The 21,563-nt window shown below is 34.4% G+C and overlaps 1 protein-coding gene across 1 annotated transcript in view; it reads left to right on the forward strand.

Annotated features, from left to right (window-relative positions):
• Positions 1-21,563, forward strand: part of MYCBP2 (MYC binding protein 2, E3 ubiquitin protein ligase) — a 279,976-nt gene that overhangs the window by 246,132 nt on the left and 12,281 nt on the right. Inside the window, exons 58-72 of the mRNA XM_012637759.1 lie at positions 114-313; positions 1,118-1,267; positions 2,965-3,125; positions 4,129-4,285; positions 4,477-4,701; positions 7,039-7,104; positions 8,704-8,943; positions 9,220-9,318; positions 12,927-13,007; positions 14,111-14,377; positions 14,888-15,171; positions 17,306-17,402; positions 18,690-18,809; positions 20,334-20,435; positions 21,204-21,332. Of these exons, the coding sequence (XP_012493213.1) occupies positions 114-313; positions 1,118-1,267; positions 2,965-3,125; positions 4,129-4,285; positions 4,477-4,701; positions 7,039-7,104; positions 8,704-8,943; positions 9,220-9,318; positions 12,927-13,007; positions 14,111-14,377; positions 14,888-15,171; positions 17,306-17,402; positions 18,690-18,809; positions 20,334-20,435; positions 21,204-21,332 (2,378 nt within the window). The remainder of the gene's footprint in view (positions 1-113; positions 314-1,117; positions 1,268-2,964; positions 3,126-4,128; positions 4,286-4,476; positions 4,702-7,038; positions 7,105-8,703; positions 8,944-9,219; positions 9,319-12,926; positions 13,008-14,110; positions 14,378-14,887; positions 15,172-17,305; positions 17,403-18,689; positions 18,810-20,333; positions 20,436-21,203; positions 21,333-21,563) is intronic.

Below are 21,563 nucleotides of genomic sequence, written 5' to 3' on the forward strand. Positions count from 1 at the left end.
TTTGGATTTGCTGTATTAAAAGATTTGTGAGTACTTAGATCTTACTTTCATTATTATCTTCAGTATGTACTGCCTATGAAAATTAATAATTTTCTTTTTTTTTTTTTTAATAGAAGTTGGTTCTTCCCTGTTGAGACATCCATCTCCTGAGCTTTCTCGACTAATCTCAGCCCACAGCTCTCTTTCTAAAGGAGAACGAAATTTCCAATGGCCAGTTTTAGCTTTTGTTATACAGCATCATGATCTAGAAGGTCTTGAAATAGCAATGAAACAAGCCTTAAGGAAATCTGCGTGTCGAGTTTTTGCTATGGAGGTACGAATATATTAATGGAGTTACTAATTCATTGATTATACAAATCATGTGATGGTTCTATTTAATGATGCCACTTATTTACCAACAGAAATTGCATCAAATTAAAAGACATTAACCAATCAAAAGTATCATGTACACATCAAAATTAAACTCTAAAGTTCATGAATATAAATGAATTTAGAATTTTATATTTAAGTACTCTAAAGAAATTTATTTCTGCATTGCTTTATTACTTAAAAGATTTTTATACTCAGAATGTCATTTTATTAGGATAAAATGAGAGAATAATCATGCAAAAAAGATATAAATTTACCAGTAATAACTTCTCTGGACCTCCATTCTCTAAAAAATAAGATTGCTGTATATCACAGGTCCGTATGTAGTAAATCTTTATGCTTTATCATGAATGTGATAAATAACTTGCCACTTCATTGATGGGAATGATATAAATATATTTAAGTAAATGGCAGCTTGTGTAGAGCTTGAGAAATATTCTACGTTCATCCTAAATGCAAGTTGGGAAAAAAATGTACTTGGAGTAAATTAATATTAAGAAGAATTTTCAACATAGAAACTGGCTTGAAAAGGTATTTTAGTATTGTATTTTATAAATATTATTTTCCCTCTTTATTTTTAATAAGACCAAAACTATTAATTATTTCAAGTTCAGTGTATTTTCAGTGAAATGAAGATCAGATTTTCCAGTATCTTTCTTTGTAACTCTTAGCCAATGGAAGTACTTCCTTTCTGAGTAAGAAAAACTCTACATTTTTTTTTTATCTTGGACTCACTCGTTTAATTCAGGCTTTCAACTGGCTTCTGTGTAATGTCATCCAAACCACTTCTCTTCATGATATTCTATGGCATTTTGTGGCATCACTGACTCCTGCTCCAGTGGAACCAGAAGAGGAGGAGGATGAAGAAAATAAAACAAACAAAGAAAATTCAGAACAAGTAAGTCAGATTTTTGTTTCTTTTAATTGTCAATGTTTTTAAAGAAACTGAGTAATACACCTTCAGATAGTACAATAGTTTGCATGAAGTAATTCACAGATTATCAAGCAAGAAGAACCTTTAATGCTATGAGCAAAGTATTAACTATATTTAGTGAAAGTTTCATCTCCAGCAAAGATGCTAACAGTCACATCTGATTTCTCATTAAACACCATTGTCACAGAGCAATCAACTGGAAGATATATGCTATTACAGCACAATATATGACATAAACAGAGTAACATTTTCAGCATTGCTATAAGATACTGGATGGTAAAAATGATACTGTTTAGAGACATGAAATTCAAAAATGTTTGGCTAGACGGGACCTGGTTTCCATAGGAGGCAACCTGTATAATGGAAAAAGCATTGAACTAGAACACTGCTGGCCTGAGTTCCAGCTGCATTTCTATTTCAGTGTAGATGTATGACTTGTAGGCTTCAATTTCCATATCTGTAAAGTGGAAGAGTAATCTAGCTTACTCCCAAGCACTCTAAAATTGTATGAATGGCATTTTATGATTAATTAAAAAATTAATTTATGATTAATTTCCAAAATGTCCAAAACGAAGGGTAAAATGAGGAGCTGCAAAGCCAAAGGGCCTAGGCTAAACTCACACTTCTGTTGGGCCTCTGCCTCTGCCACCTTCTGTTAGGCAGTGCAATTCACAAGGCTGACCAAATTCAGGGGCTGAAAAAGTAAACTCTACCTCTTGATGGGAGGAGCTACAAAGAATTCGTGGCCATTTTGTGCAGAGTACTACAACAGTCTTCTCAGTACTGGATAGATCAGGCAAATAAAAAGAATCAGGAAGTAAACAGATTTGAATGAATGACAGTCTTGATTTAATGGAATATATAAAACATTGCATCCAACCATTCACATTCTTTTCAGAGACACAGAACGGCTGTGAAAATGACCACTTACTGGGCACATAAAGCAAGTTTCAACAACCTTCAAATTATTGGTTTCCTTCTTACCATGACCTCTGTGTTTGTTGCTAGTAGGTTAAAAATAGATAACAAAATGATAACAAGAAAAATATATTCATGTGGAAATTAAGAAAAACACTTCCAAATAAATTACATCAGAAAAGAATCACAATAGAAAATATTTTAAACTGAATGACAAAAAAATACTACATCTCAAAACTTACTGTTCGACAGAATTCTAATTATGACCGTGATGAAATACCTGGTATTAATTCTCACAATAAAAAACAAAAAACTGACAAAATACGCAAAACAATTGTTTATAGGCTATGGGCAGTGACCAGTAGTGAACACGTTATTTTTTCATATAAAAATATACACAAAAAACATATCTGCCATATAGACATTTGTACACTTGCATACACATTTGGATTTGCTGTATTAAAAGATTTGTGAGTACTTTAGAATTGATACATGTATATGGGGTATCCATTTGCTTGCTGATTTCAATTGTGGGTAGCCTTATTGCTTTTTCCCTAAAAGTAATATAGGCATAATTAATCTTACTGTGTGTTTTGTGTCTGGTTTGGTTTTGTTCTTTACATTTCTGTTACAGAGTATCTTTAAAGTATACAGAATACTTTTGAGTATACATAATATTTTTTTGTGAGGGAAGTTCCTTTCAGCACACAAGCTGATAAACTCACTTTCAATTTCTGTCTTAGGAGAAAGACACAAGAGTATGCGAACATCCACTCTCAGACATAGTGATTGCAGGTGAAGCCGCTCATCCTTTGCCTCATACATTTCACCGCCTGCTTCAAACCATCTCCGATCTTATGATGTCTCTCCCCAGTGGCAGTTCATTACAACAAATGGCTCTGAGGTAATTTTGTATCAAAGTATTCTGGGTACATTGGAGAAGAGATTTTATGGAGTATTCGAAGTATGAAATGCTCAATAAAGTCTCTTCAGGAAGATACAAGGAATCCCTACATTATGTAAATGGTGCCTCCCTCCTTACTGTCATAATTTAGAATTGTCCTTCCTCTTAGTTCACACCTGTTCCCTTCTGTGAAATGTGGATAATACACTTCTTAGTGCTCTAAACTATCACATTCTATGATGATCTCTCTCACTTTCCCCACTCTCCTACCTCAAATCATTTACATGTCCCAAAAAGGAAGAAGGAAAATGAAATCCAAAAACCAAAATAAAGATTGACTTGAAAAGAATCTTAAGGAAAATGGAGCCTAGGTCTATGCAGCCAATCCTAACACTACCTTAAGGAACATCACATAATTTTAAGTTGGAATCTGTTGAGAATTTAGCATTGCTTTTACATTGTGAACTTTGTTATTGGATCCACATGCTAGACTACAGATACAAATAAATCCTCTGTTGGTTTATACAAGAAATAGGTCGATGGAATGATTGGGCTTCCCACATTCCTGATGATAAGACCAGTGGAAGGGAGGGTTTTTTTCCCTCCTCACAAGATTTTTGAAGTGCAAGATATGTTACACTCTGATGAATTACTATGGAATTGTAAAACTAATACATTTGAGAGGCTGTTATAGGTGGTGTCACACTTGTCCACAAAACAAATTCATTACCTTTTTTGCTTCTGTAGCCTTGATCTTCATGTGTCTAATTTTTCTATGTTTAAAATGAGTGAACTTCCCTTAGAACTTACTTGTTCCAAAAAAATTACCTTTATTTCTCAGAAAAAAAGCAATGATTTTATTCCCTGTATTTTTAAAATTTCAATTTTTTACTAGAGCATTAAGATTTCTTGAGATATTAGCTACAGAGGACTTTTCCGAGAGTTCTTTAGATATTCCTGGAAAATAATTATTTCATATATTGCCTATATATTGCCTTTTTAGATGCTGGAGTCTCAAATTCAAACAATCTGATCACCAGTTTCTCCATCAGAGTAATGTCTTTCACCACATTAACAATATTTTGTCAAAATCAGATGATGGCGATAGTGAAGAGAGTTTTAGCATCAGTATACAGTCTGGCTTTGAAGCTATGAGTCAGGTGAGTCATTTAACAGTTATTGGCCTGGTTATCCTGTTAGTTAATAGTGAACAATGTATTAAAGGAGAAACTACAAGTTACTCATAAACGATTTGATTCTATTTCACATTTTTTCTTATCTCATGTCTGTTCGTTTTATCATCATAGATTTCCTTTTGTGTATCTTAAGCACGTATATTTGTTTCTGACAGGAATTATGCATAGTAATGTGCTTAAAGGACTTAACCAGCATTGTTGACATAAAAACTTCAAGCCGACCTGCGATGATTGGCAGTTTGACAGATGGCTCCACAGAAACCTTTTGGGAATCAGGAGATGAAGATAAAAACAAAACTAAGAACATCACCATCAACTGTGTAAAAGGAATCAATGCCCGCTATGTATCTGTTCATGTGGACAATTCCCGAGATCTTGGGGTAAGAAAGGAAACTTAATTTATAGCTCATTAGTTCTTTTCAGACCTTTAATAATCATCCACTCTCATTTCTGAGTTTAGCAAAAAGATTTATGACCTGGAACTTCACCAACCAAATAGCATTTTTATATTCCCCAAATAAATCTTAAATCTAAAAACAGATTAATATGATTGGAAGCACTATAAAACACTATGAAATACCAATTCTGAAAAGAGGTCTGATTATAAATATAGCTACAGCTAAGCAATATGAAAGTCTGCTGTATAATTTCCTTTTTTCATGTCCTTGTTTAAGCTGTTCCTTTGGCCTAGAAATCCTCCCCTAAAACTCTGCTTATCAGATTCTCCCAAGATCTCTAAGACTCGGCAGAGAAATTCTCTCTGAAAGAGAAATTACTCTTTCCCTCCATTGGGTTCTTTTTTGTATTACTGTGATGATATTTAGTATACTTTTACCTGTAGTGTAATTGGCCTTAAGTTTCTACTTCTTACTCCTGGTCCTCAAGGGGGTAAAAAAAAGTTTCTGGACTACCTCAAATAATCATAATTTATTTATATTCTCCCTAGTCTAGTCTATCTACATGTTTCAACTGAATTAAGCACTCTTTTATAAAAAGCACAAAACAAAGGAAAAAGAATCCTATTTACTTGAGTGTTAAGAACCAAGAAAGAAAGAGAACCACCTGCCAAACTACACCATTCCTGGGGAAGGAAACTTCTTGGAATTTTTTCCCCTCAGAATTGATGTGGCTTCCTAGCAGATATAGTATTAATGGCCTCCCTTAAACCTTGCCTTGCTGCTCCCATGCCATTTGCATATTTCTTTTCCCAGGAAGAACCAGAGTAGCTGGCTTGAGTCTCAGAAAACCTTGATGTGAAGCCAACCACAGCAGGCCAGTCTGCAGTCAGAGCGCGCCTTGCCATCCACAGCCACCCCAACCCTTAACACTGTACATCAGTGCAGATTCAGTTCTTCCCTAGTGTTCAATAAGAAAAAGGGGCTTAGCTAATATATTATGAGTTTATTTCCTCTTCAGACCCAAGAATTTCAATTGATACAACTACTTTATCTTACTAGAAAGTCAAGTGTAATGAATCAAAACATTTTTTCTGGCTAGAACTCACTGCTCAGTACATCTTTGACTCACGGTACATTTTAAACTGGGACATAGTCTTCCTCAGATCAGTGATTATAACCAATTTGATATTTTTGCTTTTTCTAGCAGGAGATAATCATAACAATATTCATTTTTAAAATTCCCAACATGTAAGCTGACATCTGCTTTCCTTTTGAAGATTTCCTCTGTGTTACAGGTTGAGCATCCCAAATTCAAAACTCTGAAATACAAAATCTTCAAAATCCTGAACTTTTTGAGCACCAACATGGCACTCAAAGGAATTGCTTATTGGAGCATTTCAGGTTTCAGATTTTCAGATTTGGGGTGCTCACCCAGCAAGTATAATGCAAATGCAGTATTCTAGAATCCTAAAAAATCTGAAATCTGAAATAATTCTAGTCCCAAGCATTTGGGGTAAGGAATACTCAAACTGTTTATACATCCTTCTTAAGCTTCTGTACCTCTGTGTCCCCCAACCTGCCCACCACAGTGCCTTATACATGCCATTTGTTGATTTGAATTGCATCAGCCTATAGCACTCACAGTATGCAGCTCTCTGAGGAATTAATATGTTAATCTGTTTCTCGATGTGATTTACATAAAACTTAACCTTAAGATCTCTGGCACTAGTACCAACATGCTTCTTTTTCAGTACTTAAAGGTATTGAACTTCTACTGTTTGGTATTTATTTTTTGTGTTAATAACATTGCCTTGCCTAGTTTGGCAAGTATCTTGGGGGATAGAACCCGCTGTATTCTCATATATCCTACTTCAAGTCTGTAAGGCAGTCTGGGTACATTGTGGCACTCATAAGTATTTGTTAAGTTACCTTCCTTCTTCCTGCTTCCAAAAGTAATGAGAATACAGCCACAAGAGTCAGACATAAGTGACAAGCACTTCATGAAGTGCTTAAAAGGCTTCATGAAGATAGAGAATAGAATTTGAATGTTTAGACTTTGCATAAAAAGAGGGAATATCAAACTATGAGAGAACATGTGGACAAAGGCTGAAATGTGAGGTTTAAGATGGAGTTTGTGAGGATAAGAAAAGACTGGAGTTGTAGGAATTGTGGTTAGTTGGAAAGATGAGGTCGGGTCAATTAGGAAGAATCATAGAAGACAGGCAGAAGAATTGACGTGTTGTTTGTAGGTTGTAAGAATATTTGTAAGTTCTGAAGCAAGAATAAGGCATAATAACTATTGTGAATTGTCTATTTTAGAATAAAGTTACCTCAATGACCTTCTTAACTGGCAAAGCAGTAGAAGATTTATGCAGAATAAAGCAGGTAATTGAGATGTTGTCATTAAATGTTTTTCTTCTTCTCAGCCTCCACTCTTGAGTTAGTTCCAATTTTGGCACACTACCAAAGTATTATAGGAAATCATCTATTTACAAAACAGTAAATTGACAAATGGTCCCTATGTAGGAACAATAACAACCATCCCTGTGCTGGTCATCTCATTCATTATTTTTCTAATGTTCTGCAGTCACGAGCAATTATACTGTGTCTCCCTCCCCACCCTACTCCTCTACAAAGACTCAGGGTGCCTTAGAATTTATCACAGATCCTATTCACACTCAACACATTAATTCACCTTTACTTTGGGTTAAAATAAGTTGTTCTCTAGCCTGAAAAATCTCTCACTTGTAACACTGCAATTACAACCAGGCCACAAGTCAGTTTACAAACTAACTCTAGAAACAAATTTTATCTGGGCATGTGTCTGAGATGGTGTACAAGCTTCCTTACTTGTGTTAGTGAAGCTTTGTTAAAGCTGTGCCTCTGTGGCTACTTTATCTCATAGAAATCGACTAGTCAGTTGGGGGCTTTTTGTTTATTTTTTCAAATCATATTGAAAGAATGAATTGAGAATTTAGACCAGACAAATAATAAATTTTGTTTAAATTGTTAAAGAATTTGAGGAAAAATCCTGTTCAATGGGATAGTATTTATTTATGCTTAATACCTCTTTTAGAAAATTGACATTATCTTAATGGATCCTGACCTATATGTACAAAAAAAAATAGAAAAAAGAAAATTGACATCTATTAAAATAATATCAACTCAAATGTCTATATAAATTATCTAGAAGTCCCCAGATCATTTCTTGGTTATCAAATGCCATAAGAACAATTTTCATTTTATGCTATTCATTCATTCATTCATTCTTTCATCTCATCTCACTCTGTTGCCCAGGCTGGAGTGCAGTGGCCCAGTCATAGCTCACTGTAACTTCAAATTCCTGGGTTCCCGTGATCCTCCTGCCTCAGTCTACAATTTTTATTTTCATTTTCATTTTATCAAGGAAATAGTGTCAAAAACCATTTCACAGTGTAATTGACATTTAATCCTTGAAAAATGTTATATTCTTAATGAAATTCAGTGAAATAAGGAATCACAAGTATAAAGTTACATATTATATAACTTCAAAAGCAAAACATATTAAGTAGCTGCACATTGAAAATATCTTTAAATGCTGCTTTTTATGTGAGGATGCACGAAACAGAACTTCTTTGCTGATCTTGTGATGTTTCTACTGACAGTATATGTAAAGTATGGTCATAAAAATCGTTTGTAATGGTTTCACGCATATAACTTGTGCTGTACGTCAGGCCTGGATTTTAATTCTCACCTCCGTCAACTTACTGAGAATTCCTCAACCTGTGTTAAACTCAGTGTCTCTGTCCATACCAAAGCTGCTATAAATAGTACTTCTTATCCTCACAGGGTTGAAATAAGATAATCAGTGGGAAGTAACCCGATCACCTTTACTCTCTGTACAATTGTTTGTTATTTGAGTGTGCTGTTATTAATGCTAAGTCTAGGACGGTGATAAAAGTGATTCAACTGTGTCAGCTTCCTGTCCCTTTTCTACTCACCCAGGTTGATCTGGATTCTAGGCATATTGGTTGGGTAACAAGTGAACTTCCAGGAGGGGATAATCATATCATCAAAATTGAATTAAAGGGCCCAGAAAATACACTAAGAGTTCGACAAGTCAAAGTCCTGGGCTGGAAAGATGGTGAAAGCACAAAAATCGCTGGCCAGATTTCCGCCAGTGTTGCCCAGCAAAGGAACTGTGAAGCTGAGACTCTACGAGTATTCAGACTTATTACATCTCAAGTGAGTGTCCCCACTGCATATTCTTTTACAGGATTCATTGACATATTTTGAAAGTATAACAAAACATTTTGTAAAACTTGTTAGAGATTTCTGGCTACAAGTGTAGCTCATTTTTACTTCTCACAGCCCTAAACAACTGTGTTTCACATTGCATTCATAACTCAGAAAAGTAGTGGTGTATATAGCAAGAATAACGTAACACCTGCAGAATCCACTAATGAGTCCTCCAGCTTTCACGGTGGTAATTCCTTCTCATGTGCGTGTCTTTTTTATCAGGTATTTGGAAAGCTCATCTCTGGAGATGCTGAACCTACACCAGAACAAGAGGAAAAAGCACTCCTGTCCTCACCTGAAGGAGAGGAAAAAGTATACAATGTATTTATTTGTATTCTAAAAATATTTATTTCCCTTTTTCATTCTCTTATTAACCGAATGATCCATGTGTTGCTATATATTTTAATGGATATGTGTTAATAGTTTATTTCTAGTTCACATTTTTTATTTTAATTAGAAAGATGAAGAAACTATAAGAAATTCATATTTGTTCATGTATAATCTATTATTTGAAGTAACAGCAAAATTTACTGTATACCTTGGGCTGTTGTGTTCAATTGTTAGAATCTGTAAGATTAACTTAGTCATTTCCTGCACTGCACCCCATCAGTTATCTTCTCCCTCCTCCATTTTACCTGTCCTTCACAGTCTGGTTCACAAATACTGTCTTCATGAACCATCTTTATGGTTTCTCCAAACAAAAAGCAGCTTCCCTCTGCTAAATTTCCTAATTAATAATCTATATGTGTCTCTTCTTGGCTTCTCTCATACATTTATCTACATACATGTTTTATTTCTTCTACTGAACCATACTTGTTAAAGACCAAGTGCATGTCTGTCTGATTTGTCTTTGTATCCACCACGATGTAATCACACACCCATTCAGTACATTTTTATTTGAACAACTATTCTTGAAATTTCTTCTAAAACACAATTGCTTCATTTCTTTGGTCCTAACTAAAACACTCTACCTAACAGTAAAACCTCATCGATTCCAAAAAGAGAAGTCAACCATGACTAGTCTCAATATTCTTAGGTCTTTAAATATTCCAAATAATCACCTTGGCAGCCCTTTGAAAGATAGACTTCAAGGATCTACCTAGTCTAGCCCTGTACCTTCTAATACATTATTGCCTAAATTATTGCCATTTTTCTATTTGATGTCTGTAAAAATAAGATTTCATAAACTCTGCTAATTCCTTTCAATATCTTTTGGAGATATCATTTGAATTACTACAAAACTGGGTAACTATTCTTTAAATCACTTGAATTTTAGCAAATGTCAATTCTGGGGTAAACAATCGTGGGAATGCCAAGTCCTCAAAAAGTTCGCATCTGTTTGTTCTTGGATATGAACCCTCCACCACCCCCTCCCTAAAAGGAAACCAGCAAGGTTACTATATAGTATATAATCAAGTTATTAAATATGTGAAAAAATTGTACATGACATAAGATTTCAGAGTACATTGACACTATTGTGCCCTAGAGTGGTCAGAGAAGGTTTCTTGGGGGATATTGAACTTGAGTTAGAGCTGAAAGAGAATGAATGGATAAAAGTTGGACTTACAGAGAGGATGGGAGTAAGGACTCACTGAAGAGGCTAGCCTAACAGGAGGAGAGTGTATTTTAAAGAGTTAAGGTTGAATAGGAAAGGTTATGCTGGCACTTGGATGCCCATGAAATAACATGATTTTTAAAAGAATCATTTTTAAGTCAGGTTATTGAAGTATAATTTACATACAAAAAAATCCTCCTTTTAAACTATACTGTTCGCTGGTTTTTACCCATGTGTACGCTAGTGAAGTCATCACAATCAAGTTTTAAAATACATCACTCCCAGAATTTCTCTCATATTTCCTTGCAGAGAGTCCCCCCACCTCACACTTAGAAGCTGGCAACCACTGAACTGTATTCTACCCCTGTAGTGTTGGCTTTTCCTGGATATAAGTGGAATTACAGGGAATATAGCCTTTTTGTCATTTCTTTCACTGTTAGTGTAATTAATGCTTTTAAGATTCATCCATATGGTGGCATGTGTCCATGGACCGTTCTTTTGGTTGCTGAGAAGTATTCCATTATATGGATTTACCGTAATTTATTTATCCTTTTACTTTTCAGTGGATGTTTGGGTTGTTCATACTATTTGGCTGTTATTAATAAAGCTGCTGTGAACATTTGCATACAGACCTTTGAAGGTGCTTGACCAAATATGTGTTTTCAAATATTTTCTCCTAGTCTGTGGCTTATCTTTCAGAGAGGAGTAGATTTCAATTTTGATGAAGTCCAATTTTTTCTGTTTTTTCTAGATGATTCATGATTTTTGCATTTTGTCTGGAACCTGGGGTCACAAAGATTTTCTCCTCTTTTAGAAATATTATATTAATAGTTTTAGTGTTTTTGCTTAGTTAATTTTTATGTCCAGTGTGAGGTAAATAAAGATTGAGGTTCATTTTTTGCACGTGGATGTCCAATTGTTCTACTACCATTTGTTGAAAAGACTGTTTTCAATAGTCAATTCCCCATAAATGTGTAGGTCAATTTCTGGACTCTATTCTGCTCCATTGATCTATATGTAAATTCTTACACCAACATCAAACTGTCTGGATTGCTGTAGCTTCAAAAAAAATCTTGGTATCAGGCTCCACCTTTGTTCTTTTTCAAAGTTGTTTTGGCTATTCTAAATCCTTAGCATTTCCCTATAAAGTTTAGAATCAGCTTGTCAATTTCTTTAAAAACCTGGAATTTTGATTGGAATTACATAAAATGATAAATCAATTTGGGGAGAATTGACATCTCAATAATTTTGAGTCTTCCTATCTGTGAACACAGTATTTATCTTCATTTATTTTGGTCTTTAATTTCTCTCAGCAATGTTTTGTAGTTAAGTATACAAGTCTTATACATTTTTTATTAAATTTGTCCCTAAACATTTCATATTTGCAAGAGTATTATATATGGTATTTTTATTTCACCTTCCAATTGTTTGTTTCTAGTATATAAAAATACAAATGACTTGTGTATATTGGTTTTTGTTTGTTTACTCATTTACTTCCTCTGTCAAGTACTGAAAGAAGAATTTTGAAGTATCCAACAATATGGATATGTCTTTTTGAAATTCAGTTTACCTGGTGGCAGATCTCAAGTCACTGATGGGCTTCAAAAAAGTTATGGTTTTGTAGATGAGCAGCTTTTTCCTCCTTGTTAGGGTAGGAGGGACATTCTCTTGTGGCTCTCCATCTTACGAAATGTGAAACCAAGAATCATTTTTGATTCTTAAAGAAAAGAGTGACTTGCCCCACTTTTCCTACATGTAACATAGGCAGAACATTAGAGCTTACCTTATGGCGTTGTTGTGAGGATTAAATAAGATTATATGTGTGTGTATATATTTAGTATATACATGTCTATATGTGTATCTAGCTGCCACTTAGAAGAGTGCCATGCACATAATAAGCATTATAAAATTTCAGCCTTTATTTGTCTTCTTATGATACATATCTTTGATGACTGTTGGTGTTAGAATAGCTTAAACCACCATCATCACAGAATTTTGTTAGGATATTTTTCTTTTAATCTTTTATTTTCCTGGATTACTCTTCAAATAATTGAATATATGATGTGAACTAATATGTTCACAATTTAGAAATAAATGTAATCAAAATGACTCAAATTGACTATACTAAATCAATTTATGAAATGATAATATACTTTTCTAGGTTTCTTAAGTTTCAAAATTTTATTCTTTTTATAGTCATTTTGGCCAAATGATGATTTCTTCAAACTTTATCCTTTGTTTTAGTATAAGACTCAATTTAAAATAAATTACCCTAAAATAATCTGCAAAATCATTTCTCAAGGTACTTTGAAATGTCAGATATACAAATTTTGTTTAAAGAGCCTGCTTCATTCTTTGTTTTGTCTATGTAAAGGCAACATCAGATGCTGACCTGAAAGAACATATGGTTGGGATCATATTCAGCAGGAGTAAACTGACTAACTTACAAAAACAGGTTAGTTAATATTATCTTCATCAGTTTTTTGTTTCTTTGTTTTTAGGCTATAAAGTGTTTTCCAAAATTTATGGAGGCTTTTTATGTTGACTCTTTCATAGATCCTACAGTATGTGTCTGCCTTTTTCTAGAGAGGAACGAGTACATTGGCATACCTGTGTCACTTTAAAGATTTTGTTATGATTGTTAACTTTCTTATCTTGCTGCTCTTTGTTATAGGTGGATTTTATTTTGGTCAAATATCCAGCTCTATCAGATTTTAAATGTTTTGTTATGAATGTTAACTTTCTTGCTGCTCTTTGTTATAGATAGATTTTATTTTGGTGTCAAAGATCCAGCTCTATCAGATTTCATTTGCATTTCCTGTGTTGCTTTCCCCCTATTTTTTTTTATTTTTTTTTTTTACTAAGCAATTAATACTGCTAACTAAGCCAGTATTAGTATTTTTAAATATAACTAGGTGAGGAAGTAGCACTAGATTGTTCATATAATGGGGTGCTAAGTAACATAAAAATAGTACTCAAAAGTTAAATAAAATATTGATTTTAGATTAGCCTATTTTAACTTTCAGTACCATTAAATCTTTTTAAATAAATAACATAAATTTATTTGTGCTTTATCTTTCTAACAGCATTTTGTTGAATCTTAGATGCTTTCAATTATAAAATGTGCTATTATTTTATATATCATCAAAAAATAAAAATTACTGCCAATTATATTGTGAATCCCATCAATTATAAAGCACCTTATGGATAGAAATGTTAAAATAGTCTATTTTTAACATGTGCTTTAAAAGTGATAAAGCATGGTGATTTTGTGTGATGTGCTAAATAAACCACAGGCAGAAGCATTAGTAACGTGTATATAATCAGTTTCTACATAATAGTTGATTTTAAATGTTCAGATTTTTATCAAAGTTCCCCTACTTTTTTAACTGTTTTAATATGAGTTAAGGGAATGGTATAATAGAGAATTAACTGGGAGGAAGAATATAAAATTGAGCATCAATTTATATTCTTGTCTTGATTTTTTGTTTTGTTTTACTATGAGTTGTAAATCAGACTTAGAAATATATTTTCACATTTTCTGTTGCCTTTAAATAGGTGTGTGCTCACATCGTCCAAGCTATTCGCATGGAAGCCACCAGAGTCCGTGAAGAATGGGAGCATGCCATATCAAGCAAGGAAAATGCCAATTCTCAGCCAAATGATGAAGATGCCTCCTCTGATGCTTACTGCTTTGAGCTGCTCTCTATGGTTTTAGCATTGAGTGGGTCTAATGTTGGCCGACAGTATCTGGCTCAACAGCTAACTCTGCTTCAGGATCTCTTTTCCCTGCTTCACACAGCCTCTCCCAGAGTCCAGAGACAGGTGACTGACCCATCACACCACTTACCTATCCACTTCTTTTGTTACTTGAAACGTTGTTAAAAATTGCAATGCAAACAGAATTACCTAAGGAAGTCATAGAGTACAGAGAGTATAGAAGAGCAAAATATGTTCCATTTTACTAATGTGTTGTGATAAAGAGTATTCTGGCAACCGATTGCCTTATTACTATGCAATACATGATGTCACTTAGTCCTGACTGAAAATAAAAGACATGTTTTTTTCTTGCTGCCCTGAGGTTGGTAATTACCACCTCAGAAATTTAAAATTTATATCATATTTTTGTTTATATCATGCTTGTTTATATCATATTTTTCTTTATATATAATTGTTTATATCATTTTTTCCCTTCTTAAAAATAGTATTTAAACTATATTTCTGTTCTTTTCAAAGATTTTACAGTTACAATATGGTAGTTAGGTACATTAAAAAATTAAAACCCTAAAACATCATTGTTTAAATGCAACTCTTTTCTTTTCTCTTTCTTACCAGGTGACCTCTTTACTAAGACGAGTTTTGCCTGAAGTGACCCCCAGTCGCCTGGCCAGCATCATAGGAGTGAAATCCCTTCCCCCAGCAGATATCAGTGATATCATTCACTCAACAGAAAAAGGAGATTGGAATAAGCTGGGTATCTTGGACATGTTTCTAGGATGCATTGCCAAAGCACTCACTGTGCAGCTAAAAGCCAAAGGAACCACCATCACAGGGACAGCTGGTACCACCGTGGGCAAAGGAGTTACGACAGTTACTCTTCCAATGATTTTCAATTCCAGGTTGGTCACGGCCTCTGTTTTAGTACCAAAACAGAACAGAATGAGCTACTGTTCAGAGAATTCAGATTGATTAAAAATTAAGACATGATTTCAAATTCTACCTTTTTGGCTCACTCACCAAAGAAAAGCCATTAACAACTGATGACCCGTGTATAAAAGGAACATCATATGTAATAAAAATGTCATTTGCAATTAGAAATTAGTGGGGAAAAGAAAGGAGGCTGGATATATGATGTAAGAACATTTGGTTGTCTATGTTGAGAAAGATTGTAGGCCTCTACTTCACATCATATACAAAGGTAAACTTCAGTTTTTATGTTTTTTACCACAATAAAAATAAATAAGTAAACACAGGGGGAATAAAGTGAACTTCAGTTAAAGGTTTATGTATATACCTTTTAAAACTCTACTAGGAGGCCGGGCACGGTGGCTCACGCCTGTAATCCTAGCACTCTGGGAGGCCGAGGCAGGTGGATCGCTCAAGGTCAGGAGTTCGAGACCAGCCTGAGCAAGAGCGAGACCCTATCTCTACTAAAAAAATAGAAAGAAAATATTTGGACAACTAAAAATCTATATAGAAAAAATTAGCCGGGCATGGTGGCTAATGTCTGTAGTCCCAGCTACTCGGGAGGCTGAGGCAGAAGGATCGCTCCAGCCCAGGAGTTTGAGGTTGCTGTGAGCTAGGCTGATGCCACGGCACTCTACTCCGGCAACAGAGTGAGACTCTGTCTCAAAAAAAAAAACTCTACTAGGGCATGGGCCTGGCACTATGCTCATACCTGTAATCCTAGCACTACAGGAGGCTGAGGCAGGAAGATCTTTTGAGCTCAGGAGTTTGAGACCAGCCTAGGCAACGTAGCAAGACCCTGTCTCTACAAAACAAATTTTTCTAAAAACTGGGCATGGTGATGCACACCTGTATTCCCAGCTACGCAGGAGGCTGAGGCAGGAAGATTGGCTCAAGCCCAGGAGTCTGAAGTTGCAGTGAGCTATGATGACACCACTGCACTTTAGCCTGGACAGCAGAGTGAGAGACTATCTCAACGACAACAACAAAAAACTCTACTAGGACAAATTATAGAAGAATATTTTTGTAATCTTCAATTTTGGAAGACCTTAAACGAAACACAGAACCCAAAGTGATATAGGAAAAGACTTATATATTTGGCTACATAAAAATGAAAATTACGTGATTGGTGATACTACTTAAATGTAAATATAAACAACTCACTTGGAAAAAAATATTTAGACCTATATAATAAGCAATGAATTATTAGCCATAATATTAGAAGAATGACTACAAATCAATGAGAAAAAGGCAAACAACTAATAGAAAAATAAATAACAAGAATAGTTCACAGAAAAAAAAATTACAAATGCCAATAAAAAAAAAAAAAACACCTCACTACTAATCAGAGAAATGTAGATTAAAATAATTGCAGAATATCTTTGTTTTGCAACATTGTAAGGAAATAGACTTTTCACCTATTATGATTTGCTGCAGCCTTTTTAAATGTCAGTTTGATAATATCTAACTATATTTTAAGTATGCATTATCCCTTAACCCACCAGTTCTACTTCTAAAACTTTGATACATTTGCAAAAAGATATATATGCAAAGATGTTCTATAAGTGTGTGTAACAGTGGAAAATTTGAGACTTCTAGAACAGTGCTACTCACAGAGCCAATCCATGACAATAAGCAGATAGATAGCACCAGAATATTAATCAATGTATCAATTCCTTAATGTAGATAGATAGACTTGCTAGGGAGAAAAAATGTCAGCTGAACTAAACAGTGGTGTGCTTAGTGATATAGTTGATTTATATTCTGGCACACGCTTTTTATTGTCTCCATGTGCACAGAAAACAAATAGTTTGTGGTCCATGGACTACTAGAAGAGGCACACAGAAATATTTGAAAAGGAACATAAATCAAATTAGCTGCTGTCTTGGGATTGAAGAGCTAGATTTTGGGTAATGTTTTGATTAATCTTAGTTTAAAATGTTTTAATCGATTCAGTCACTTAAAAATTTAAAATATTGCATGCTGAAATAACATTTTCATCTTTTGCATTTGTAACAACTACCACTGATAGTTCGTTGGTTTATAAATTCTGATTTTTCTTTGTAGTTATCTTCGACGAGGTGAAAGTCATTGGTGGATGAAGGGCTCAACTCCTACCCAGATCTCAGAGATCATCATTAAACTTATCAAGGATATGGCAGCAGTAAGTTCCCCTTCTCCCAAACCATTATGACACTAAGGTGCAGCAGGAATCTGATAGGCAAAACAAACAGCTTACTCTGCTGAATTGACAGTAGGAGTATATTAGTGTTATTTTGCTTTACTGAAGACTGTTTTTAGTATGTTAACTATTATGCTATTTGTTTTTTCAAAGAGTGGTAAATTTATCATTTATGTAAACTATGTTTATTTCAAACATCCCAATTAATTTATGTAAGAATTGTTACATAAGTATTCCAAGACTTTAAAACTTAATAAAATAAAATTTATTCTTTTGGACCTTAAGAAAGGAATTGAAAAGCCTAAAGGAGAAAAAAGGACTCCCGGAAGTAGAAGTTTCTCATTCTCTTCAGTGTTTGTGGTTTTTATAAAGCCTGTATTCTTCTTAATTAACGTCTTACACCAATGTCTTAAGATGGTGACCTTGGGAGGAGATCTGGGAGTGTGCAGGGCAGGGAATTACTTCACAGAATGCCTGGCTCTTACATTACTCCACAGTGTCAGTTTTCACAGATTCCATAGTATTTCCAGGAAGCCACCCCAAAGGGGACAAGATACTGTGGAATATAGGTCCCTGAGAGGCAGAGGGAATAGAAGGCATTTTGAAGAAGGAGGAATTAAACCGCCCCTTAAAAGAGTGATAACATGTGGATATGAAAAGTGGGAGGATATTCTGAGGAAGAGATGAAGTTCTATCACTTTTCCCAACAGCATGGACATTTTCTCAATCTTTGTGGCAAACAGACTTTCTCAGGGTGTTGACTGGATGAAAATGTTTAGGAACACCTAAATTCTATAATAGTTGACTGTTCATTACAAATCAAGTTAGCAAATAAAGGTAGTAGTAGTACTTTGAACCCATTTATGCTCTTGGGTACCAGTAATACTTTCATCTAAAGCAGTTGGCTTAGCTGTATAAGTTTTATGTTAAGTAATAAAATTTCTCAGGCATAGATAACCTTAGCATTTCTGTATGTTTTTATCCAGATGGGAGAAGAAATGCCCTTGAACTCTGCAAGCAAGGAATATTGAGAACTTAAATTTGTATTTACTTTTTTTTTTAAATCATCAAATAATTATTCAAAGTTGAATTTTCCATAGGGTTGTGAAGGATTTTTAGTTCGGAAGTCTGTGCTCCTTGGTCTAAAATCCCATGGTCTTGTTCCAAATAAATCTTTTCTTTTGGTGAGAGATGTTATTTAAGAGATAAGAATTTACTATGATAATACATTTCTGGTTACTTATTAAAATGTTGTGCCCTGCTCAATAGGGTCATCTGTCAGAAGCTTGGTCCCGAGTGACAAAAAATGCTATTGCAGAAACCATCATTGCCTTGACTAAGATGGAAGAAGAATTTAGGTCTCCAGTGAGATGTATTGCAACAACTAGAGTAGGTATTTTTGTTTGTTTTAATTTGGTCTGTGTCAAGGCATATTCTTTTTCAGTAATATATTTGAAAAAAATTTTAATCACTAAGTCAAGTTAATCCTTTTTAACCACATATTATACTTACTGAAAAAATATAAAAAGCTTTTATAAATAATGAACTATATGTGGCAGTCATTTTTCACTGTTATATGTTCTATAATCACTTGTTTCTGTTATTATAACAGGAAGCTGAGGTTATACTGGTTAGAAAAGGCTAAATTATGTTGAGTATTTGTGTATTGTCTTTCTAATGTTCTGTTCGTAGCTTTCCACGGTGAGTTTAGTGTCAGCCTTATGCTGTGATAGACTGGAGGTCCTTTGTAGGCTAAGCCCCTTCCTACTCCTTTTCGTATGGACTAGCTGTTCCTAATGTTGACCCCATGGCTTACTTACTGGGTTTACAGGTTTTACTGTTAAAAAGCAAAAAGTACTTGCCCAGAGCAGGGTGGGATAGACTCTCTGAGTAAGTGAGATTGCATTTTTCAGATGAGACATTTATAGTAAGTTTTAATCAACCATATGTCATGTCCCATATACTTCCAGAAAAGATTTGAGATTTCCTTAAAGCAGAGCAATGAGATAGCATTAGGAAAAAGTGGATGCTGATAAAAAATTGCTTAGCTTAGTCCTCAGAAATCTGAAAAAGAAGATAAATTGGATTTCCTTAAGGCAGAAAAAGCCTGTTAATGCTATCTTGCCAGTGCGACACCTCAAGCGGGTATTTTTGACAGGAACCAGTAGTGTTCTTTTCCTTTATTTTCTCCTTGCATGCACTGTCTTTTGCTTTCCATCTCCAGTCACTCACATGAACTTCTTACTTTCTTATTTTCATTAATGAAGGAATATGTCAAGTGTGGAAAACTAAAGCTTACCCTTTAAGCCTCAGAAATTTTTAAACTGTTTTTGAGGGCAATTTTCTAAAGTTTGTTAAACATTTATTTATTTATGACAAAGTACACCAAATATAGTGCTAGACTCCTTGGAGCAACAAAGACATCCGAGGAACTCTTATTATCTGGAAGGATGTACCCAACTCCTCATGGGACTGTGAAAAATTAAACAGCTATTGTCCCACCTTCTTGGGAATTTAATGCCTCAGGCAAATGATATTAAATGGGAAAATATGCAAAAGGTACAGTAAATATTAAATATGCAAGTAAGGTACATTAAATATGCAAATTAATTTATTCATATGTTTGCATAGTAGACCAATAAAGGATACTTTCATGTATTATGTAGAAAACCAGATGGTTCATCAGAGAAACAGTCATTTGCTTAGTACATTCTTGAGTGCCTACTATGTACATGGTACATATGGCAGTGATTGTATGTGCCTGGTACCACCTCAGGAAAACTTGAGTGCCACTGAATATCTATGTATTTTCCAAGGCAGCCAGCATTTACTGAGCTGTCGTAATGTCATACGTTAGCATTTTATAAGTCTTTTCTAAAAATTCAGCGGTATAACAGCTTTTCCTTTCAACAGCTCTGGCTCGCTCTAGCGTCACTGTGTGTTCTTGATCAGGACCATGTAGATCGTCTCTCCTCAGGGAGATGGATGGGAAAAGATGGGCAACAAAAACAAATGGTAAGACCAGAATTATTTTATAAGAATTTATCTTGTTTTTAGCTTAGCGTAAAAAAACCCAGCAAGTCTAAATACAGTTAGTGGAACTCTTTAAAAATTGTGTCCTATAGGCCAAGTTTATCGCACAAGTCTATTTCACTTACAGTCCCCTCTTCATAGTATATTGGAAACTTTAGGGGCTTTTATTTAATTATGCAAAAGAGCTTTCTTGTGCTTGTCTGAGTAATTTTAAATCAAAATTTATTTTCAGCCAGAATTGGATTCTGTGTCTAGATATTATACTAAAATGTAATCAGTCTTATGGAGGGAAGGAGGAAATAAAGCAGTAAGACAGGCAACATAACACACCACCTATTCACATATGTACTTAAAGTAGCTTTGATGGGATTTTTAGGTTCACTGGAAGGGAAGACTTTTATATAGGCCCTTTTAATATTTTCTTATTAATGTTTAGGTTTCAAAAATGAATCCTTTTATTCATTTAGCATACAGAATGTTTGGCTATATAATGGAGAAAATATTTCTTAATTCACTAAGCAAAATATACATGTTCACTTTATTAATCATTGAGTCTACATAGCACATTATGGGATTTTCAGAGATTTTTATAGTTAAGTACACTTGCAATACTGCTATTTAACATTCATATTCTAAATTCTTAAAGGACTTCAGAGTAACAGTTTGTTATTGTAAATAAATTTCGATTTCTATGAATGTCTAAGACTTTCTTGTTAATCTAATGTAACACATGGAAATGTCTTATCTTAGCCTATGTGTGATAATCACGATGATGGTGAAACTGCAGCAATCATTTTATGCAATGTCTGTGGAAATTTATGTACTGACTGTGACAGATTCCTTCATCTTCATCGACGAACCAAAACTCATCAAAGACAGGTGACATTTCTGTCTTTATACCCAGAATGGTATCTGGAACATAAAATATAGTCAATGAATTTTTAAATAAGTGTGGGAAAGAAGCTTAGTTTAATGGGAAAAAAAAGGACTTTGGAATCAAAGACCTTTGTTGAGCTCCCAGCTATCTTGCTTATCAAATATAAATTTAGCAGGTTGTTTAACCTTTCCAACATGTAGTTTCTACATCTGTAAAAATGGGGCTGTTGTGAA

This window comes from Propithecus coquereli, unplaced genomic scaffold (assembly GCF_000956105.1).
Source record: "Propithecus coquereli isolate 6110/MARCELLA unplaced genomic scaffold, Pcoq_1.0 Scaffold123, whole genome shotgun sequence".
NCBI lineage: Eukaryota > Metazoa > Chordata > Mammalia > Primates > Indriidae > Propithecus > Propithecus coquereli.